The sequence below is a fragment of the Hyperolius riggenbachi genome, chromosome 2, assembly GCF_040937935.1.
Source record: "Hyperolius riggenbachi isolate aHypRig1 chromosome 2, aHypRig1.pri, whole genome shotgun sequence".
NCBI classification, from domain to species: Eukaryota; Metazoa; Chordata; class Amphibia; order Anura; family Hyperoliidae; genus Hyperolius; species Hyperolius riggenbachi.
Window position 1 is genome coordinate 324687013 of NC_090647.1, and position 24290 is coordinate 324711302.

Below are 24290 nucleotides of genomic sequence, written 5' to 3' on the forward strand. Positions count from 1 at the left end.
CCCACATGTGGGACTATCTACTGGGTTTACCATAGCAGCGCTGGGATATTATATATTTTTGATATAGCAAACCTGCAGTGGATTAAGTAAATGGTTAAGATTTGTTGCCTTCACCTGGGTCATAGCAGATCAAAGGTTGCTGTGGTGTACAGGTAGTCCCCGGCTTACGCATGCCCGCCGACCCGCCGCGATGACGTCACGCCGCCGGGGACTACCTCTTCTGCCCCATTTTTAATGCAGAGTAAGTGCAGCGGAAGGTAGATAGAGGACATCTCACCTGATCCTCGGCTGTAGAAGGTCCCGTCGTGCTGCCTGGAAGCTGTGTGGCCCGTCCTCTCGCTCTGTCCACTGTCCTCCCGACGGCTTCTCATGTGTCGCATAATGACGCAATCAGGAGAAGCCCCTAGGGGCGGCGCCTCCTGATGCGTCATTATGCGGCGCACAGCTTCCGGGCAGCACGATGGGACCTTCTACCGTCGAGGATCAGGTGAGATGTCCCCTATCTACCTTCCGCTGCGCTTACTCAGCATTAAAAACGGGGGCAAAGGTGGCTGTCCCGACTTAAGGACAGATTCAGGTTAAGAATGAGCCGACAGTCTCTATCTCGTTCGTTAACCGAGGACTACCAGTATGTGAATTAGTGGTTGCATAATTACAGTTGCATGCAGCATCCACAGAAGATTTATTTTTAACAAGTCCAGGAGAGCCTCCATAATAACTGCTTATATACTAAATTTTAAATAGCATATTCCAATATGACCCAAGCGAGGGCTACAATCGTTTGCCACATAACATATTTTTTTAACAGCTGAAATTTTGATTGATTTTCCAACAAGTAGAAACAGTGAAGCAGTACAACATAGTGTGGATACAGTCATGGTTATTCATAAGAAAATGTAGGGTTGATACAGGCAGTTTTAACTCTATTTTACTTTTTCTGGATCGCTTATGGCTTAGGCTAGGTTCACAGTGGGGTGTTACCGTCGCATACAGTAGATACAGTAAGGCATACAGGCAATGAAAAGTATGCTTTCCTGTACCTGGTAACGTGTGTGTTTAGAGGTAACGCACTGCAGCAGTGTTACCATAACGCTACTTGTTACAATGTGACGCTAACGTCGCACTGTCAATGTCCCATAGGCTTATCATTGCAGTGCGGTAAGCTGCGTTATAAGACTTTATAACGCAGCTCCGCAATGACCCACTGTGAACCTAGCTTTATATCTGGAACCCACTAGCAGCATTTTTTAATCAATTTGTAAGTGCTTGTAATTTAAAAAGCTCTTCCTAATGTAATGCTATGGGTGTGATCCCACTTGAGGGATATAATTTAAAAAAAAAAATCTCCCATAGCATTGCATTAGCAAGAGCTTTTCAAATCCCGAGTTGCTAGTGGGGCCCAGGCCTTACACACGTTAAAGGGATACTGAGCAGGTTTTAAAATCACGCCGGCCTCTACACGTGAGAGTCCAGCGAATGTGTGGTTCAGAGTTAAAGAACCACACACGCGCAGGACTCTCACGCCGGCCGGCGTGATGACGCGTAACGTGCGCAGCAGGGGCTTGTACTGGCGACTTCAGGCAGAAGTTGCCAATTAACAGAGCCGCCATCGGGACCAGGAGAGGAGCCAGGAGGATGTCGGGGGACCTCGCAGCCTACGGTGGGCTGGAGGAAGCCCCAGGTAAGTACAAACTGTGATTTTAAAATCTGCTCAGTATCACTTTAAACTTTTGTTGCATGCTGTTGCTTTACAGATCGGAGCAGTTTAGGGATGATCAAGCAAACTGTACAAACAACTGCTCTACTCTATGGAGGTAGTAGTTAACAGGCATGATTTTCCAGCATGTCTGCCATTACTGAGCTTTTGTCAGACACTTGATTATACCTGAAGACACTAGAAAAGCACCCAAAATCATCCTAATTGATCATGTTAGGTCACCTAAGTAACAAACATTGAGGCCTGGTGCACACCAAAAACCGCTAGCAGATCCGCAAAATGCTAGCAGATTTTGAAATGCTTTTTCTTATTTTTCTGTAGCGTTTCACCGCATTTTGCGGTTTTGGGACGCGTCTTTGGTGTAGTAGATTTTTATATATTGTTACAGTAAAGCTGTTACTGAACAGCTTCTGTAACAAAAACGCCTGCAAAACCGCTCTGAACTGCCGTTTTTTCAGAGCGGTTTGCGTTTTTCCTATACTTTACATTGGAGGCAGAAACGCCTCTGCAATCCAAAATCTGCAGCAGCCCGGGAGTATGCGTTTCTGCAAAACGCCTCCCGCTCTGGTGTGCACCAGCCCATTGAAATACATTACCCAAGCGTTTCCACATCCGCAAGCGGATCAAAAAACGCTGGCGGACCGCTCTGGTGTGCACTAGGCCATATAAGCCTTTGCTAAATAAGGACCAGTGTATCTGGTGGACCATTCTTCCTTTGCTGTGGGATCTGGTGCCCAACATCCCTTGTTTTTTGGTCCAGGATTTTTCCAGATTGTTCCTACATGAACTCTCAGGGTGACTGTTGTTTACACTCTGCAAACTGTTGTCCCCTCCTAGAAGTCAATTCTAATAACAGCTAGTTTACTTTACTTTTGGTTTAACCACTTTACCCCCGCCCGTACGAATTTCTCCGTCCCTTTTTCCATCCTTTAACCCCCAGGGATGGAGAAATTCGTACTTTCCGCGCTCCCGCCGCTGCCCGCGCTCCCGCTCGTAAACACGCCGCCCGCCGCTAGTAAACACGCCGCCGCCCGCTCGCCCGGAGATCAATGAACGGGAAAATCCATTCCCGTTCATTGATCTAAGCCCCGCAATGATCCGCTGCTCTCCGATGGGCAACGTGATCATTGTGAAAAATAACAAACACTCACAGCCTCCTTGTACTTCCTGCGAGCGTCCGGAAGGACGCTTGCAGGTAGCAATAAACAAAAAATTACTGTTGCCATCTTGTGGCCAAATAGTAAAACTACACCCTAAGCATTTTTTACATAGAAAAAAATTAGTGTTACACAAAAAATTAACTCATTACCTCCCACACTCCCCATTTTTTTTTTTGTAATTAAAAAAAAAAAAAAAATTTACAATTAAAAAAAATACATAAATAGTTACCTCAGGGACTGAACTTTTTAAATATTTATATCAGGAGGGTATAACACTGTTACTTTATAAACTATGGGCTTGTAATTAGGGATTGATGCAAAACTGAAAAAAATGCACCTTTATTTCCAAATAAAATATTGGCGCCAAACATTGTGACAGGGACATAATTTAAACGGTTTTTATAACCGGGACAAAAGGGCAAATACATTTCATGGGTTTTAATTACAGCAGCATGCATTATTTAAAAACTATAATGGCTGAAAACTGGAAAATAATAAATTTTTTTCCCACATTTTTCCTATTTTCTCATTAAAACACATTTAGAATAAAATAATTCTTGGCATAATGTCCCACCTAAAGAAAGCCTAATTGGTGGCGGAAAAAACAAGATATAGTTCATTTCATTGCGATAAGTAATAATAAAGTTATAGACGAATGAGTGGAAGGAGCGCTGAAAGGTGAAAATTGCTCTGGTGGTCAGGGGGTTAAACCTCTCAGTGGTGAAGTGGTTATTAATTTAAAACTATAGGAAAACATTGAGTCAGGGAGTGAATGACAAAACCGCTCTGGGAAAGCGCTTTTACCAAAATGCAGCATGCAGTAGTGCGCCGGGAGGGGGAAAAAAACCAGCGCACAAAAACGTAAACGCGAATCCGTTTTCAGGTGTGAATTAGGCCTTAATCAATGTTTTTCCTTTAAATAATATTCACTGCTATCCCATTGATCACTTGCCTCATAAAACTTTTGTATAGATAGCAATGATCCTCATTTAACCAACAAAGGTAAATAGATGTCAAATGAGAACAAAAAAGTTTTACCATTTCCATACTACAAAACGCAGATAGAAAATAAATAAATACATAAATAAATAAATATATATGTATATATATATATATATATATATATATATATATATATATATATATATATATATATATATACTCCTCTATCCCACTCTGGAAGCTTCTAGAGTACTTTCTAATCTTTGTTTGAGAACAACAGCTGCGCTAAACACAATACGTGAGCAACGGAGTCGAAGGACAGGACATGGCCAGACTAGTACAATAGGTGGAGATTGGGACTCTTGTCCCCAATGAATACAAAGCCCTCAGGCGAGGTGAACTCGACTGGCGACTGCTAGCCTACAGAACTTGTTTACTAGTGTTGTCCGGATCATGAACGATTCGGATCTTTGATCCGAATCTATTTTATGAGTCGATCATCCGAATCATCAAAATGAGTGATTCGGATCGCAAAAGAGGCGGGGCCAGGAGCGACACGCCCCCTCTCAGCGGGCAGCGGGGTCCTGGAAGCAGGGATCGCTCTGTTGGAAGGGAGGCAGCCTTGCAGGGACAGGTAGATGAGAGAGGGGACATTGGTGCCACTGCCAGATATGTGTAGAGCACACATACTGGCTGCAACGTGCTGCTCATTATAGGCTGGCTGTTCCGTAGGGCTGCACAGTGAACACATTGGAAGCTTTTGGCTCAGCACAGCTCAGTAACTTTGCAGACAGTGTGATTGAAAGGCAATATGATCCTCCTGCACTCGGCACTAAACAGCTGCACTTATCTTCTGGGAATGCTTTCTTTCACTGTGCGACCTTTTCTTTCAAAGTGTACAGATGAACATATAGGTGAAATATATGTAAAGCATATGACTTCAGCATGTGGGTATTACGTGCAAACAATTCTGCTCTCTGCTCGTCCCTCCTCCCTTCTCTGTCCACTCCCTGCCCTCTGTCCATCTTCTCCCCTTCTCTGTCTGTCCACCCCCCTCTCCTTCTCCTGTCCACAGACCTGTCCTGCTGTTCATTTCACCCCGACTGCTTCCGGTAGTAAAATGATCCGAGATTCGGATCAAAGATCCGGATCTCTTCAATGATCCGATTCGAATCATCCGGATCATTGAAAAGATCCGAACTTCCCATCTCTATTGTTTACCTAGCAAGTGGGAACGACTACATCTCCCGTGTTCCTTCGCGCATGCTTCTGAGCTTTGATTGGCTGAGAAAGCAGCCGTGCCGGTCTAGCTAGTAACGCTATAAATAAGGCTGCGGCAGAGGCAGTCCTGGCCGGGACACTCATTCAAGTTAGAGAAGATTACAGATGAGCGAACAGCCCTAGCAGCCAGGCTCCGTTGTTACACTGAGGTTTCGTCAGCCTGCTTAGCCGCAACCCTGGAAGCCATCTGTTCCGTAGCCCCCATTGTGGTGGGAGGCAATCACTGCATCTGTCCGCGGCTCAGGGAGGATTGCTACCCGGGAAGCCAGCTGTGCAGCGCCCACAGGATCGCAGAGGTGTGTAGCTACGTGCAGATAAGCACCCACACTCTTTATTCCCTGCTAGAGGCAAAGTGCAGTAACCCATAGCAACAGACTCCAAGTGGCACCAGTGCTAGAAGGCCGCTGTCTAGTCAGTTACTATGGTTTCATGAACTTTACACAGCTTTATTACTTTTGGCTCATCAGCCGGCTTGGCGAGAGGGAGATCGCCATGTTTCCCCAGCACAGCTGATTACAGTGCACTCTGGACCTAAGTGCAGTGTCTGCAGATCTTTGCCTGTGCCTGTCTGTGGTCCACCTGAGCTTGGGATGACATGCTGTGATCCATGCCCTTGCTATGATTTACGACTTTCATTCTGTCCATGGCACACTTCATTACAGCTAGTGTTGACTTCATCAGTTCTCTCTGATGGAATAGTTGCATATGTGTTCATATTTGATCATCGTATATGTGTTGTGGGGAGATCTGTTGCTGAGCATGTACTCAAGGATGTAACGGGAGCACTTTGTTTTCCAATTTAGTGAGCTTTTAGATATGCATTACTAATGAAACCCATACATTTTCCCCCTTTCAATCTTGATCTATTGCCCTTTAAATGCCTGATCAAAAGTTGCTTAATCAAGAGTGATTGGCTGTGTTGGCATAGCAGAAGAGGCTTCAAAGCTTTGTGCTATCAGATCCCAATTGATTCAGGTTCTTTAAATTCTATAGGTGGCCCTATATCTAGTGATCAGGCTGTATGGTCCACCATTTGGTTTGTACACTTTATTGAATTGAGTGTTCCAGTTGGTAGATGGCACACGAATCTGCTACTGTTAACCTATCTTGGATTGACTCTGAATATAGGCACATCGATCATATTGCTTAGTGAAGGTGAATCACATAGTACATTGCTTGTAGTGTGTTTATTGACTTTTGATCAACCACACTAAAATTGATTGCCCAATAAAGTTGATCACTTTGATTGCATTGCTAGATGTATGACTACTTTAAAATGTTTATTAAAATCCTAATTTAGCTGAATTAGTAGAATTAATGTGTTTTTGATTAGAGTAAGTAATCCCTTGCTATATCGTGTTATCAGCCCATGTATGCTTTGCATAAGTCTGTTTAGTAGCCAGTGGTGTAGCTAAAGAGCTGTGGGCCCCGGTGCAAGTTTTATATGGGGCCCCCCCAAGCACTCTATACATAACAATTGATACGGCGCACCAAAACCAGCCAATGGCAACTACAATGTCAGAGGTGCAAGAAGGGGATGGGGAACAGTGTGTTAAGGAATACTACTATTCACAGCATCTATAGAAGTGATTATTACCAGCACAGGACCAATAGAGAGCTAATACTGTGATAGAGGGTAGACCCTTCGGGGCCCCTCTGGCCCAAGGGCCCCGATGCGGTCGCTACCTCTGCACCCCCTATTGCTACGCCCCTGTTAGTAGCCACTAGCAAAGAATGATTGATCCCTGTACTCTCTAGCATAGTCTTGTAAATTGTCTTCACTATTGCAGTTTGTCTATTCAGCCCCCTTTCCTGTATACTAAATGAATGTTAAAAAGTACACCATTTGTGTATATAATGAGACTTGTTTGTTCTTTACAGCACCTAAATACTGATCCATATAATCATGCATGCTCGCTTCTAAACATATTTAGATTGTGCTTTTAAAATGTGCTTTAGTGCAGAAGGAAGCTTGCACATGCTAAAGATTCTGAAACTTGCTCAAGTGAGCTAGTGAGTGGCTTTGGCTGTCTAGTGATGTAGCTCTGGCTGAATGTTTCATCAGCAAGTCCTTTACATCATTCAGCAGCTCCTTGGAATGAAGATTAAAGGTGGCCATACACTGGTCGATTTGCCATCAGATTCGACCAACAGATAGATCCCTCTCTGATCGAATCTGATCAGAGAGGGATCGTATGGCTACCTTTACAGCAAACAGATTGTGAACCGATTTCAGCCTGAAACCGTTCACAATCTGTTGTGGTGGTGGTGCTGCTGCTGCTGCCCCCGCCCAGCCCGCATACATTACCTGCTCCGCCGGCGCGACTGCAGTCTCCCGGTCACCGCTGCTCTGTCTGCGCTCTGGTCTCCAGGTCCGGCATGCCTCACTTCTTCTAGCCCGGCAGGAAGTTTAAACAGTAGAGGGCGCTCTACTGTTTAAACTTCCTGCCGGGCTAGAAGAAGTGAGGCATGCCGGACCTGGAGACCAGAGCGCAGACGGAGCAGCGGTGACCGGGAGACTGCAGTTGCGCCGGCGGAGCAGGTAATGTATGCGGGCTCTATTGCGTCGGTCGTCGGGCACTCGAACGCCGCTAGCGATGCGCTCTTTACCCGCGGGCGATCGACGGTTATTTTCCGCACGGCACGATCGACGGGATCGGACGAAATGGATCGAAATTCGGCGTGTAGCGTGAACGATTGGCAGCAGATTCGATCCCAGTGATCGAATCTGCTGTCGAAACGGGCGCAAATCGGGCCAGTGTATGGCCTGCTTAATGGCTCAGAGCAAGAGCAAGGTCTTGACATCCCAGCAACACTGTACTAAGATTTATTGGCCCATATGCAGTTTACTTTATCTCCTGAGTTTTCTCCTAGGTGATACTCATAACCTCAATTAAATGCCTTTTAAACCACCAGCAAGCAAGAAAATGCCCAAAATAATGTTAATAGTTCCCTTTCAGCCACTTTCCGGTACTTTTTCATTTGCAAAATTAACATTTTATCTTTAAATGAAGAGGAAAAACTGAGAATTCTGGAGAAAGTCAATTGCATATGGGCCATTGTTTGCACATGGGCAAAGTCACCTAAACACACTGTTTCAAGCGATATTGTCACCATAAAAATCAAATTTCAACAGCAACTGGTCTGAGTGTATTAAGTGATAAAGATGCTAATCCTGCATTAAAAACTGGCAAAACTTTTTCTGCTGTTATGACTTTGGAGTTATCACATACTTAAGGAGCACTGCCCCTAGTGCCAAACAGTGCCAAAGAGTTGAATACTGGGAGTTATTTTTATCTATAATGTATTCCTCCTCTTCCATTTATTTCCCTGCCTAGCTTTCTTATCTGAAACACCTCTGCTGACTTGTGTTTACAAGCAAGGCTGAGGTGACTTAGTGATTGGAGGAAAAGACAGTGTAGTTCCTAGTATACACCTCAGTGGGAGTGTCTGAAGACTCTGGGAGGAGGGCAGCTAATGCATACACAATGAAGGGAGGGGGGAAAACAAGTCAGGGAGAATACAATGTCAGCATTAGCTTGGCAAGATGGCCACTGCCTAGAATAGGATTTTCTGCTTTTCCTTTATAAAATTCACAGGAATCAGTACATGGATAGCACAATACATCTGTTATGCAAGTAGAAGTAGTATTTATCTACTTATACATGTGTTTTTTATTTCTAGGTTAGCATTGGTGTCACTTGTTCTTTAAAGCATACATGTCAAACTCCGGTCAACGGGCCTAATCTGGCCCTCAGAGCCATTAAAGGGATACTTAAAGGGACTCCGAGCTCAAGTAAAAAAAGAAAGTTGTACTCACCCGGGGCTTTTTCCAGCCCAGTGCTGGTCGGGAGGGCCCACGACTGCGTCCTGGCTCCTCTCCTAGTCCCCGCTCCGGAATGGCTGACCGGCCGCAGCCCGGGCGACACTCTGCTGAGTGTCGGGCTGTTCCTTCCGGGTATGATACGGCTGACGTCACACGCCGGCCGCCTCACGTCATCACGGCGGCCGGCGTGGCAGTATGGCGCATGCGTGCTTTAATCGCGCATGCGCAGTACTTTCACGCCGGCCGCCGTGATGACGCGAGGCGGCTGGCGTGTGACGTCAGCCGCGTCATACGCGGAAGGAACAGCCCGACACTCAGCAGAGTGTCGCCCGGGCTGCGGCCGGTCAGCCATTCCGGAGCGGGGACTAGGAGAGGAGCCAGGACGCCGTCGTGGGACCTCCCGACCAGCACTGGGCTGGAAAAAGCCCTGGGTGAGTACAACTTTCTTTTTTTACTTGAGCTCGGAGTCCCTTTAAGTAAAAAAATAAAAATAAAAATGATTTTTACTCACCTGGGGCATCCCTCAGCCCCCTGAAGCTGTATGGTGCCCTCACAGCCTCGCTCCGATACTCCTGTCCCCGCTGGCCGCTACTTTTGGGTTCGGCGACAGCCACCGACAGGCTGGGAACGCGAGTGATTCTCCGTGTTCCCAGCCGCTATATCACCCTCTATGCTGCTATAGCATATAACCTATACGCTATAGCAGCATAGAGGGTTATATAGCGGCTGGGAATGTGGAGAATCACTCGCGTTCACAGCCTGTCAGCGGCTGTCGCCAAACCCGGAAGTAGCCGCCGGTGGGGACAGGAGGATCGGAGCGAGGCTGCGAGGGCACCATACAGCTTCAGGGGGCTGAGGGATGCACCAGGTGAGTAAAATTTTTTTTTTTTTTTTACTTAAGTATCCCTTTAAATTTGGCCCTCAAGTGGTTTCCCCACTTTGCTTTGTGTTTGACCCACTCTAAACCATCAGGGAAGCTATAATGGAGGTGAAGCCCAGATCACGAGGGAAGCTATATGGGGGAGGTGGGGGGAAAGCACTAAACACTAGGGTGCTGTATAGGGGAGGGTTGGTGGCCTCTATACAGGGAACTGTACCAGGGTTGGAGGAGGGCCATTAGACACCTGGAGGTAGGTGGGTAGTAGACATTGAGGAAGGCCCTTGACTAGGTCCCAGCGAACAATTTTTGCCCACTTTGTATTTGACACCTTTGGTTTAAAATGTACCTGAGATGGGGGCATCTGCATACCTGGGGCTTTCTCCAGGCTTATTGCTCTTGCGCTGTTGTCCTCTGCCTCCTTGTTTGTCCACAACGGGCCCGGGTAAGTCATCCTGTAGGCTCAGTCCAGCCGAGTGTGTGCAGTTGGCCCTGGACCAAAGGACTTTCTTGGACCGGTCATGGACAAACGAGGAGGATCTCATATTACCCTCCAATGAAATTGGCCTCCCCCTTCATCTCTCCACTGCCATTGTGCTCCTGATTCAGGAACCCACTTATCAGTAATTGCCTACAGTGGGTGAGGTTTGTGTAAAACCTCATCTACACGCTGCGATCCGGCGGCTCAATTAGCCGCCGGATCGCCTCTTCCACCACCCCGCGCGTACCTGCCGCGTCCCCGTTCGCCGCGCATGCGTCGGATTCGATCCGCCCTCGTCCCCGCCCGGCGCCGCTTATCTTCCGCTCGATTCCCTGCCATTGTCCCCTCGTGGGGAATGAGCAGGGAATCGGCGGTGGAAAGATCCGACCTGTCGGATCTTATCAATCGAGCCGCATTAGCGGCTCAAGTAACATTGCTGCGTGTAGATGAGGCTTAGGATGTATAGCATTGGCTTTTTAAGGAGAAAACCAAGCGGCATTATGACTCCTGTACATGTCCTGATTTCCTGCTGCTTTATGCTACTTGCATTATCACCCTGATATTGATCACAAACTGATTACATCTGTGCATGAGTACATCTTGGCTCATGTCAGCCTAAATATGATGTAATGGTGGAACACTTTCATTGCTTGATGCAGTACAAAGCTATACAGCAGTGAATCATTAGAATAAATGATGTAGATGTGCATATAAAACAGGTGTTAGTATGGTTGAGGTGAGCTAGTGAGAAAGTCCATAGGAAAATTCCATTTAACGTGATTGGGTGGACAGCACTCTCTCGAACGGCTGGGATTTAGATAGGTTGTAGGAATAACTCCACACTATTTGGACTGTTAAATGCTTCAAGCTTGTAGACTTGGCTGTGATTGGAGAACTGTTCCATGGTGCATGCACAGGGAAAGTGCTCAGCCATGAGTGCTTTATTTTACTACACGTGTGCAGTACAGAATTGTTCTGTGCTGCTTGGGGGAACGTCTAAGATGCTGTGAAGATAAAGGGACTGGGATTGGAGGTGGACCCCTGAGATCAACAAGGTGTGTGTGTGTGTGTGTGTGTGTGTGTGTGTGTGTGTGTGTGTGTGTGTGTGTGTGTGTGTGTGTGTGTGTGTGTGTGTGTGTGTGTGTGTGTGTGTGTGTGTGTGTGTGTGTGTGTGTGTGTGTGTGTGTGTGTGTGTGTGTGTGTGTGTGTGTGTGTGTGTGTGTGTGTGTGTGTGTGTGTGTGTGTGTGTGTGTGTGTGTGTGTGTGTGTGTGTGTGTGTGTGTGTGTGTGTGTGTGTGTGTGTGCCCAGCAAATTTTGGAAAGCACCCGACTGTTAACTGATCGCCTCCTCATCCTTCTATTCTATAAGCAGAGTTGCACTGGCCCTGCTTTCTCCCCTCGCACCCAGCCCGGCTACTTTTTCATGCCACCCGGCTGGAAAAACATTCCTTTTCCAATCACTGGCACTTAGAGCTCTGGTAGTATGAACCAGCCATTAGTGAAATTTAGTTGTAGCAGAAATGCATCATGCATCCCCCTACGAGAAGTCCCATGTCACTGCTATTACCCGAATGTCTGTATAAAAAAAAACAACCTCTAAATGCATGGTGAGAACATTATCATGCCTACTGTGCACTTTGTAGTCTGCCACAAACTAGTAAAGCAGGGGTCTCAAACTCCATTTACCTGGGGGCCGCAGGAGGCAAAGTCAGGATGAGGCTGGGCCGCATAAGGGATTTCACAAAAAAGTCCTCAAATGTCATTAACTGTTTTAATTATTTCTTCTGAACATGAAGTGTCCTACCTTATAGTTTGCTTCAGTGCTCCCATTACAAGTAATTGCCGTGTCCCCGCCGCAAAACGAGGGCTGCAGAGGGGCAATCTGCCGACATTTCCTAGAAGGGGCAGAGCTTTCAGCTTCAGCTCTGCCCCTCCTGACGTCAATCGCGGTGGATCATTGCCTCTGCCTGCCCCTCTCACTCTTCCTTCACAGAGAGGGGCAGGGAGAGGCGGCGATTGACGCCAGGAGAGGCAGAGCTACAGCTGGAAGCTCTGCCCCTCAGCGCAGTCGTGGATGTTTGCCCGAGGGATTTGGGGGGCTCTGCAGCCCTCGTTTAGCGGCAGGGATGCGGCGGATTACTTGGGAGCACTGAAGCGAACTAAAAGGTAAAATAGTTCGCTTCCGTGTCTCTTTTGCCGGCGCGGGCCACAAAATATTGTACCGAGGGCGGCAAATGGCCCGCAGGCCGCTTGTTTGAGACCCCTGCAGTAAAAGGTGACTGTCGCTGGCTACCACTGTGACCTATGGGCTCCCCTGGAAGTGAAAGGGTACACTAGAGTACCTTTTGGCTGAAACGGATGGAAGGTTGTCCACTGTTGGCATTAAAACTGGTAGAGCTTGGAGCTCCAAGTAACTGCAGTAGTTTGGTAAACTCAAAAGGAAACCGGGGATTGTCCAACAAATCAGGCATCCAGCTATGGTGTCAGGCATCCAGCTATGGTGTTACAAAATTCTGCAGGTAACTTTTGCGGTTAAATCACTTAAAGGACAACTGGAGTGAGAAATATTTGGAGGCTGCCATATTTCCTTTTATACAATACTTGCTGCCTGGCAGTCCTGCTGGTCTATTAGGATGCAGTAGTGTCTGAATTATGCCAGAAACCAACATGAAGCTAATTTTTCAGATCTGACAATGTCAAACACCTGATCTGCTGCATGCTTGTTCAGGGTTTATGGCTAAAAGTATTAGAGGTAGAGGATTAGCAGGATAGCCAGGCAACTGGTATTAAAGAGCCAGCAACACCAATGCTGACCTAGAAATAAAAAACACACATAGATATAGATAAATGCTACTTCTACTTGCATAACAGATGTATTGTGCTATCTACATACTGATTACTGTGAATTTTATAAAGGAAAAGCAGAAAATCCTATTCTAGGCAGTGTCCATCTTTCCAAGCTAATGCTGACATCATATCCTCCCTGACTCTTGTTTTCCCCCCTCCCTTCTCTTGCTCATTGTGTATTCATTAGCTGCCCTCCTCCCAGAGTCTTCACACTCCCACTGAGGTGTATAATAGGAACTACACCGTCTTATCCTCCAGTCACTGAGTCACCTCAGCCTTGTTGTATACACAAGTAATCACAGGGTGTGTCAGATAAGAAGCTGGCAGGGAAATAAATGAAAGAGGAATATATTCTAGATAAGAACTCCCAGCATTCAACTCTTTGGCACTGTTTGGCACTAGGGCCAGTGTTCATTAAGTATGTGATAACTCCAAACCATAACAGCAGAAACAGTTTTGCAAGTTTTGAATGCAGGATTGGCATCTTTATCACTTAATACACTCAGACCAGTTGCTGTTAAAAATTTGATTTTTATGGTGGCAATACCGCTTTAAAAGGAAATAAATATGGCAGCCTCCATATCCCTCTTGCTTCAGTTGCCCCTTAAAAGGTAGAAGTCACAAAGGTTCTGTATCATGCCTGAACAAGAAACTTTGTATTAAAAGCTTGTTTAGTTAGTCATTAAAGAGACTCTGTAACAAAAAAAAGTTCCCCTGGGAGGTACTTGCCTCGGGAGGGGGAAGCCTCAGGGTCCCAATGAGGCTTCCCCTATCCCTGTAGCTGCAGGCAATCCAGCGCTTGCTCCCCCGAAGTGTCCCAGAATCCTGGCTTGACAAGCCTGACAAGGCTTGCTATATTTACCTTCCCTGGCTCCAGCGGGGGCGCTGTTGAGGCTCTCAGCATGGAGATAGATGGAAATAGCCAATCTGTCAGGTCCGCTGTACTAGGAGACTTGCGCAGTAGAGCGGACCGCCAGCGCTTGGCTATTTCCACGTATCTCTGAGCAGAGAGCCGATACTGTGCCTGCACTGGAGACGGGAAGGTAAATATTTACATCCCTGCTCTTCGGAGGGGCACAGCGAGACCGCTGTGGGACACAGGAGGACAGGGGCAACCTCGATAGGATCCGGAGGCTTCCCCCACTCGAGGTGAGTACCCCAGTGGAACTTTTTCTCATTACAGGTTTTTTTTAAAGGGATCGCCTGAACTACCGTATTTTCCGCCGTATAAGACGCACTTTTTCTCCCGAAAAAAATGGGGAGAAAGTCCCTGCGTCTTGTACGGCAAAGGCAGGGAATCCCCGACTTCCGAACACCCGCCGATACGAACCGCCGCCATGTCGGGGATTCCCTGCCTGTGTGCCGCCTCTTGTCTCCTCCTCCTGTCTTTTGTAAACCCCACCATGTCACCTGCCGTGTCTTAAGTCCCGCTATGGTCCTTCTGCCTCCTGCATGTGTCCGCTACCTCCCCGTGTTGTCTGTCCCCCCCGGGTGTTTCTGCCTCCTCCCCTTGTGTGGTCTGCCCCCCCCCCCGGGTGTTTAGCGGCAGCTGCTTACCTCTTCCATCATGCCCGCGTGGACTGCAGACCTCCGGCTTCTGTGTGCGGCTTCCTCTAGTGCCGGGCCGGCTTCTGACGCGTCATTGTGACGCGTCATTAGAAGCCGGCACTAGAGGAAGCCGCACACAGAAGCCGGAGGTCTGCAGTCCACGCGGGCATGATGGAAGAGGTAAGCAGCTGCCGCTAAACACCCGGGGGGGGGGGGGGCAGACCACACAAGGGGAGGAGGCAGAAACACCCTGGGGGACAGACAACATGGTGAGGTAGCAGACACATGCGGAAGGCAGAAGGACCATAGCGGGACTTAAGACACGGCAGGTGACATGGTGGGGGGTTACAAAAGGACCATGGGGGAGACAGGATACATGGAGGTGACAGGAGACATGATGGGGTGATATGAATAATGCATGGGGGTGACAGGAGGACCTTGGGGGGCACATAAGAGACAGGAGGAGACATGGTCTTGGAGACATCAGGACACATGGGCAGGGCTGTGGAGTCGGAGTCGTGGAGTCGGGCAATTTTGGGTGCCTGGAGTCGGGAAAAAATGCTCCGACTCCTAATGAATTTGTAACTGTAATTAAAATAGAAAATATGATAAAATGTTCTATTTCTCAGATAAGTCATTAAAAATGTGTGTATATATACAGTAATAGCTGTGCTTAGTCCACAAAAATGAAATAAACCAATCAAAATTAGTTACTTGTGCTGCTTCAATAAAGCAGTACCCGTATTTTTAAGGTCAGATATACATATCTGATTGTGACTGTATACATGATGTGTACACAGGAATCTTTTATATATGTTACGGCCAGAACCCGAAGTTTGGCCAGAACTAGAAGTGGCCGGCCACTTCGGGTTCTGGCCGGCCAATGTGCGAACTGGCCGCTGCGCTGCGGCCAATGTGAGAAATGCAACAATTCCTGTAAGGTTAATGTGATGTTGTGGCCGCAGCGCAGCGGGCAAATGTATCACACATCTTACTTTATTCAATGACATTAAGCCGACCGGCTTTTTCCCCGCTTTCTCTCTTCCCCTCGCCTCTCTCTCCTCCCCTCGCCTCTCTCTCTTCCTTCTCTTATGGGCAGCCGGGCGGGGACACGCGTGTCCAGGAGAGTCGTTCGTCGCGGCAGGAGAGCAGAGCGGGGAGGCTGCAGACATTGCTTCTGCCAGCACCCGCTCTGCAAGAACGGCAGGATTCCCCTGCCGCGACGAACGACTCCGGAGGGACACGCGTGTCCCCGCCCGGCTGCCCATAAGAGAAGGAGAGAGGCGGGGGGAGGAGAGAGAGGCGGGGGGGGGAGGAGAGAGGCAGAGAAAAAGCTGGGCGGCTTAATGTCATTGAATAAAGTAAGATGTGTGATACATTTGCCCGCTGCGCTGCGGCCACAACATCACATTAACCTTACAGGAATTGTTGCATTTCTCACATTGGCCGCAGCGCAGCGGCCAGTTCGCACATTGGCCGGCCAGAACCCGAAGTGGCCGGCCACTCCTAGTTCTGGCCAAACTTCGGGTTCTGGCCGTAACATATATACTAAATAACATCTATGCTGTAAGAATAAAGCCTGATGTGTAGCTGTGTCACTAATAGAGATGGTCAACGAGATGGAAATAATTCTGCATTGATGCTGATTTATGCAAATGTATGCACTTCCTTTGCTGATGAAATCAAATAATTTGATATGTTGTTAAAATTTGGTTTGGTGACTACAAATTAAAGGGTACCTGAGACGGATGAAAAGTAAAGTTTTATACATACCTGGGGCTTCCTCCAGCCCCCTTCAGGCTAATCAGTCCCTCGCTGTCCTTCACCACCCGGATCTTCTGCTATGAGTCCTGGTAATTCAGCCAGTCAGCGCTGTCCGGCCGCATGCCGCTCCCACAGCCAGGAACATTCTGCACCTGCACAATAGTGCTGCACAGGTGTAGTATGCTCCTGGCGGCGGAGTGTGTGCATGCGCACTACGCCTGACTGGCTCAAGTATTTGGACTCATAGCAGAAGATCCAGGTGGCGGAGGAGGACAACGAGGGACTGATTATCCTGAAGGCGGCTGGAGGAAGCCCCAAGTATGTATAAAACTTCATCTGTCTCAGGTTTACTTTGTTACACAGTAGTACTATACTCTACATATGCAGGGAATCCACTGAGGATGCTGTGCACATTGAACACAGAGGTGTTGTCTGTTTACAATCTCCTCATTCCCCTGCAGAGTACCTGCACATCATTCTTACATGTACCCACACTTACATTGCCTAGGGCCTGATAGATGTTCTTTGTTCCGGTTTGTACCTTTTTACAAGTACTCTTACCAAGGACTAGTTTTAGTCTAAAGGGAATAAATATAGTAGTCTACATATCCTTCTCACTTCAGTTGTCTTGTAAAATTCCTAAGCGTTGGCAGTTAAGAGACGAATTTCATGTTACATACTTTTAATCAACAAAATTGTAATATGCAAATTAGAGGAGTCGGAGTCGGTGGAATCCTAAACTGAGGAGTCGGAGTCGGTGGATTTTTGGACCGACTCCACAGCCCTGCACATGGGGCAGACATGCGGAGACATGGAGGATACATGGGGGACACAGGAGGCTACCATTTGAGGGATAACATGTACAAGGCGCTCCGGGAATATGGACACACCAGGTTTAGTTTTTATTTTTTTTTTCTTCCCCTGGTTTTTGCCCTCAAAACTTAGGTGCGTCTTATATTCCCGAGCGTCTTATACTGCGTGAAATAAGGTATTTTTTCGTTTTCATATTTTTATTAAGTACCCAATCCAATTACCTTTCATGGAGCTCTCCTTTAAGGTGGCCTAGTCACCATGAATAGGATCTTCCTGGGAGTATGCAGAAATCCTAAAAAAAAAAATACCCCCCACTATTCTGCTGAACATCTGCCAGTTAGCTGCTGCTGTTTCAGATTTACCATTCTTGCATTCTCACAGAGTTTAACTTATCCAAAGTTAAGTTGATCCATGGTGTTTTTAGTTTTTTTTTTTTTTTTTTTTAAGCTAAAATGGACAAATTTCTTGCTTGCTTTGAAGAATAACATAAATCTTTAACACGTAGATAGCTCACATTTGTCTTGAGGATGTAACCTGGTGTAGAGTAAAGAAATCTTACTCACGTTGAGCTACAGAGTTGAGCAGTATGTTCTACAGCATTCCTTTTGTGTAGTGTTTTGTATTGCCTAAGGCATTGAGACGATCAAAATAAGTGATGTAATTGATTTCTGAAGTTACATAAAGCATGTCGGCGCACGTGTCTTTTCTCTTACTGTAATACTGATTTGTAAATCCTGTTTTCTGAATCCCTTTCTAAATTAGTCTTTACTTTTTGACCAGGATCAAGAAGAGCAGAATAAATGTAGAGCACCCAAGGGGCCCAGTGCTTACATACCTCTGTCACAGCTGCCTGGGCCACCATTGAGTGACAATATTGCTGCTGTGATGAGCCTTCACCCAGAGTATCTTCAGATATTTTGGAAGACCCAGCATTTTCTCCTGCGTATGGATGGGGCTTTGTCTCTTCCAGAGAGACACTATCTTGCTATAATGGTAAGTCCACAATATTTTATCATGTATCGGGTCCTATTTTTTTAATAGTACTTTCTTCTGACTTGGGTTTCTAGTTGCCACTGAGCCAGCATGTTTTGTGAGGGCTGGTTCACACTTGGGCACTTTTCAGCTCTTTGATCGCCAGTAATTAGCGAAGCGCTGTAGCTAACGAATCCCTATGGGGTCATTCTCACTGCCGCATTTGTGATTTGCTTTAATTGTAAACGTTCTGCGTGCAGGTCTTTGGCGATTGCGTTGCAATTCCAGTTCAGCAGAACAAGAATCTCCTCACAAACTCGTTTTGTGTTTGTAGTGTGAACTGGCCTTGAGATGCAAGCTGACACTTGCAGTGAGTCAGAATCCCTGTAGCTGTGCCTTGTGCGGCTATAGGGATTTGGGGGTGCTGTGGGAGACTGCAGCATGCCATTGTGTGGCATGCTATTGTATAGATTAGGCAGTTTCTGGCTCTGATGTTGGGAAAGGCTGCGTATCTGCATGTAATGTGAAAGCTTTCCCATACATTGCAGATTGCATAATGTTGCGAACTTCTATGTACTGTAATACACACTATTGACTAGAATTAGACTATTATTTCCGGCATGTCAGCGGGATTTATTATTCAAAGTTCTGGGACGGGAAATTGAATAGTGTACCTAGCATAAAGCTATGCATTCATCTACTGATGTTGTGGCCCAATCAACCATCTGATTTAAGTGTGTGTGTGTGTGTGTACTGCCTGCTGTCCCTCTAAATATAACAGATCAGACAAGATTATTTTTTTTTCCACCTTGGTAATTGAAGGGGAACATAGTGGTGTCTGTGGGCAGCCTAGGGCCCCCCGCTAATACTGCTCTCCCTAGTGCCCCTAAAGTGCATTATTGCAGCAGAGCAGACTCTCCTCTCCAGTTGGCACGACTGCCTGCTTTGGTTCTCTCCCGATGCCCTTACTCAATGACCTGGCATAAGCGTGTACATGCTGCCAGGTCACCGGGTACAGGAATCAGTTCAAGGTTAGCACACAGCTGGCTAGATAGGTAAGTTTTGCTGCACCAATTCTCTGCAGGGGCACCTGGGAGAGCTGTATTGGCTGGGGAGGCATCTAGGGGAGCAGTGGTACTATTAATGATTGATAGATTTCATACTGGAATCCATTAAAAAAATCAATGTGCAGTGTGGCAGCGGTAGATCTGTCGCCTAATTAGCTGTTGCTCAGAGAAGGGTCCATCTTGGACACATTGCGAAAAAAATGTATTGTAGGCTTTATACTGACCTTTAATACTTACTGACCCAGAACTGTGGCTCAGATGTTCAATACTTTGAACATATCAGTGGCTATACATTTTTACAAGTAGACTTAAGGAGTGTCTGTAGCACTTTGCGACAGATGCCCTTTAACTTGCGGTTGTCAGCTTCTTTACATCTATAAATGATAGTCACTGGTATAAATATTGTGGAAAATCCTGCTTTTCCTTTTGCCTTTAACCTGTCTTAACTGTTGCAGGCAGCTGCTCGGCATCGTTGTGTTTATCTGGTTTCGCTGCATTCAGCTAGCTTCCTGCAAGTGGGTGGGGATCCCAAATGGCTGGAAGGTCTTGCTTCTGCACCCCTCAAACTCCGCAGACTAAATGACTTAAACCAGTTACTTGCTCACAGACCATGGCTTATATCCAAAGAACACATTCAAGTGAGTGAAACTTTTATTTATTTATTATTTTTTTTTCTTTGAGTAAACCCGAACCTTTATTGGAATGGACAGTGAGCATGTTCGGATTGGTATTTTCTTTAATGTCAGCGGCCAGTGCTTTAATATTGGTTGATTAGTACTTCCCATATCATTTTTGAAATGACTAACACTTCTGCTTTCTGAGGTAAAGGCCGCCTCTATGTTGACAGTGGCTGCTCAGCTGATTCTGACTCTTAATGCTTACTACAGTCAGCAAGGTTTTTTTTTTTTTTTCCTGTTACAGCAGTCTGTTTTTCTTTCTTTCTTGACTTATCAGCTGATAGGGCTGGTTCACATTGAGTGCTTTTCCTTGCTAATGCAATGCTACCATATGGGTTTGCTCACTTAAGTGTTAAAGTAAACCTAAATCAAACCGGAAAAAATGTCACTTATCTGGGGCTTCTACCAGCCCCCTGCAGACTGCCTGGAACGCCTCTGGTCCCCTGCCATGGTTAAGTTTCGGTTTTCACAGATTGGCTAGTAGGCCACGCGCGTCCTCATTGCCAGGAGCATCCTGCGCAGTACTTAGAAATCTCGTACTGCGCCTGTGCAGGACGCTCTAGCAACACGAGGGTGCAGGCGGCCAGGGTCACACAGGAGCAGTGGCCATAGACTGACCAGTTCATGGAAACCTAAGCTAAGCCGTGGCTGGGTACCGGAGGATCATTCCAGGACGGCGTGGGCACATGACGTGCAGGTGGTTGGTAGAAGCCTTAGGTAAGGGAAATATTATTCCGGTTTGCTTTAGGTTCATTTTAAAAACTTAAGTAAAAACACACAAAATATTGCATTAGCAAGATCTCTTCCAATCACTTTTGCTTAGAACAGTGCTCATAGAGTGAACTGATACTGTATACGTTACCATTGCTGACTCCTTTTGAAACTTACTTCTGTGGCTCTTGTGAAGATTCTTGAAGGGACTTAAAAGTTCCAGCATATTTTATGAATAATACAATTGATAAACATGGTTTATTAGTTCTAATTGCATCTACTTTCTGAATTTTCATCAAATCTACCTCTAAGTATTTGTACTACAGTACTCAATAGGAGATGGTAGCCTCATCTCTCAGTACAAGTGTTTTTTGTTTTTGTTTTTTTTAAAGGACACATCTGTGCACTGTAAAAATAAAGCCACTTACCTGGGGCTGCCTCCAGCCCCTGCCAGCCGTCCTGTGTCAAAAATCAATAACTTATTTTTATTTAGTTAACAAGTAATAAGGATGCTAATCGGGCAATCCAAAAGTTAACCACTTCAGGATTCTGCGTACGCTTAACTACGCCCCTGAATCCTGAAGTGGTTTCCATGGTTCCATGTCAGTTCACGGAGGGTGTCTCCGTGAACACCCTGCTCGCAGGGTAAATGTGAAGATCTTCCCTGGTGTTTACATATATACAGCGCTGCTGTGCAGCAGCGCCGTAGAGATCGGCGATCCCCGGCCTCTGATTGGCCGGGGATCGCCGGCATCTGATAGGCTAAAGCCTATCCTATCCGGCGCAGGACGGCTTTCTGTCCTGCGCCGCACACGGGACGGGAGAGGGAGGGAAGGAGGCAGAGGGAGGACTAGTGCTGTGAAGGGGGGCTTTGAGGAGCCCCCCCCGCTAGGCACAGCAGCGCGGCGGCGATCAGACCCCCCAGCAGGACATCCCCCTAGTGGGGAAAAAGGGGGGAGGTCTGATCGCCCTGCCTGATTTCTGATCTGTGCTGCGGGCTGAAGAGCCCCCACAGCACAGATCAGCCAAACCACCCGGAGTCCGGAAGTGGTTAAAATCACTTTTACTTTTCTTGTTGATAAATTATCCTTCCCCCAGTTAACATGACTCTTATTTAGTACACAAGAGAAGTTGCAGGGTATGCTGGGGTTTATTTATTTTTCTTTTTGCTTCCCTACTTCCCATCAGATTTAACTAATGCAGCCTGATTGGCTGAAGCTGCTTTCCCTCCTGTTTTCCCCTCCCATGCCTCTGTTCCTCTCTGATTGGCCAAAATTTCTCAGGCTGAAACCATGCACTTTCGATAGTGAAGGGTGGGCAAATCAGGCAGGTCAGACTAAGGGCGGATATTACATCACGACTGGCTTCAAAATAGCCACAGTAAATATGGAAACTGTCTAGAATAGGCTTCTCTATTTTCCTTTATAAAATTCACAGGAATCATAACGTGGACAGTGCAATACATATGCTATGTAAGTAGAGCAAGTATTTATATACTTGTATATATTTTTTTTCCTGTGATAGTATGGCTGACAGCTCCTGATAAACCACATTTAACAAAGACCAGAATATAGCCTGTTTGTGGCAGTGGCCAGACCTATGCATGTTTACGCACTGTTGCACAGATGTGTTCAGAAGTGTAGTGGTCTAGCAGTTGGTAAAATCAAATTGGTTAGGAGCTATTACCAGTGGAGGGATTTTTTTTTTTTTTTTTTTTTTTTTTTGCTGAATGCTGAAATGCTTATTAGCTTTTAAGCTTGTGCTGCCCTTACTGCTGAGTTATTCTGTGATTAATATACCCACTCCTACTCAATTTACTATTTTGAGTAACTTACTTGGCCTATTGTGTATTTTTTTTGTGCATATTGGTGTGACAGAGTTGTAGATTAGCCAGTATCTATTTCTGCTCTAACAAGCAAATGTTATTTTTTTTTTTTTATTTTTTTTTTTCACCAGACCCTGCTGAAGTTCCAAGAAGGACATTTCTGGTCTCTTGCTGAAGTGATGCAAGCTTTGGTTCTCCTTACACACTTCCATGCACTTTCCTCATTTATTCTGGGGTGTGGCATCTATCCTCCACAATGGAAAGCTGAGTCAAGCCGCCCACCCTCTCCTGACTTTTCTGTAAATGAGGCAAGTATTCGATGTGAATGGCTTCTTTTTCTGAATGAGGAATTTAAAGTAAATTTGTAATAACAGGGAACCTCAGACTCCTCCCCCCCCCTTTTTTTTTTTTTTTTTTTTTTTTTTTTTAAACAAACTGGCTTGAGCTGGGATTGAACCCTGGTTAAAGGATTGAACCTGACTTCAAAGGCAACACCTTTAAAGTGAACCAGAGAGTAAGCACCCCCATTTATTTTACCATATATATCAGTGGGAACATTAGAGAAAATGCCTACCCTGCGTTCATTCTTCACTGCTCAGGCTGCTTATCACCCCTGATAAAATCCCAGACTGAGCATTGTCTGGCTTTGCTCAGGAATCATTATAGCAGAGCCAGAAGGGGGCAGGCTTGGGCTTGAAAAGACATCAGAGAAGACAGACTCTGCTACAATGATTCCTGGTCAAAGCGAGACTGAATGCTCAGTGGGGGATTTTATCAGGGCTGATAACAAGCAGGCTAAGCAGCGAAGAATGAAACCGAGCAGGGCAGGTGTTTTTCTCTAATGTCCCCACTGATACGTGGTAAAATACATAAGTGCTTAGTCTCTGGGTCACTTAAGCAAGCAATGGAGCTGGCCTTTCTGTTTGAATAGTTTATCATAAAATCAGCATTTCATGTACAGCAGTTTTCACTAGGTCTGCTGGAGCAGAGGCGTAGACAGATACCCAGTACCACCGCTGCACTAGGAAGTGGATGTGTGCCTGTGTATTGGATGAACTGTCTCCCCAAATTTAAAGAAAAACTATTGTGTAGACAGAACATACAGGCAAAACATTACTCGCGTGAAATAGCACCACTTGTCAATTTACAAGTATATACTTAACCACTTGCCGACCACCCCCAGCCGATGGGCGGCGGCAAAGACTGGGCCCAAACGACCGCAATACGTCCATCGGCGGGGGCGGCTGCGGGAGTGGCTATGCGGCGATCGCGTCATTCGTGACGCGATCAGCCGCCGGGGACTGGCTCCGCCCACCGCTCGTAGTAACCCGCCGGCCATTCGGAAGCGCCGGCGGGTTACTAGCACCCGGATCGCCGCATGTACATAGTATAATAGGCTTTGTAATGTATACAAAGCCTATTATACTGGCTGCCTCCTGCCCTGGTGGTCCCAGTGTCCGAGGGACCACCAGGGCAGGCTGCAGCCACCCTAGTCTGCACCAAAGCACACTGATTCCCCCCCCCCCTGCCCCCTGATCGCCCACAGCACCCCTCAGACCCCCCCTGCCCACCCCCCAGACCACTGTTTGCACCCAGTCACCCCCCTAATCACCCATCAATCACTCCCTGTCACTTTTTTTTATCCCCCTCCCTGCCCACTGCCCCCTCCTGATCACCCCCACCCCTCAGATTCTCCCCAGACCCCCCCCCCCCGTGTACTGTATGCATCTATCCCCCCCTGATCACCCGTCAATCACCCCCTGTCACTGCTACCCATCAATC

The 24290-nt window shown here is 46.7% G+C and overlaps 1 protein-coding gene across 1 annotated transcript in view; it reads left to right on the forward strand.

The window, feature by feature from the left end:
- The first annotated feature begins 460 nt into the window (after positions 1-460).
- SESN2 (sestrin 2) overlaps positions 461-24290 on the forward strand; it is a 34709-nt gene continuing 10879 nt past the window's right edge. Inside the window, exons 1-6 of the mRNA XM_068266134.1 lie at positions 461-487; positions 1602-1681; positions 5150-5396; positions 18037-18249; positions 19751-19933; positions 22640-22816. Of these exons, the coding sequence (XP_068122235.1) occupies positions 461-487; positions 1602-1681; positions 5150-5396; positions 18037-18249; positions 19751-19933; positions 22640-22816 (927 nt within the window). The remainder of the gene's footprint in view (positions 488-1601; positions 1682-5149; positions 5397-18036; positions 18250-19750; positions 19934-22639; positions 22817-24290) is intronic.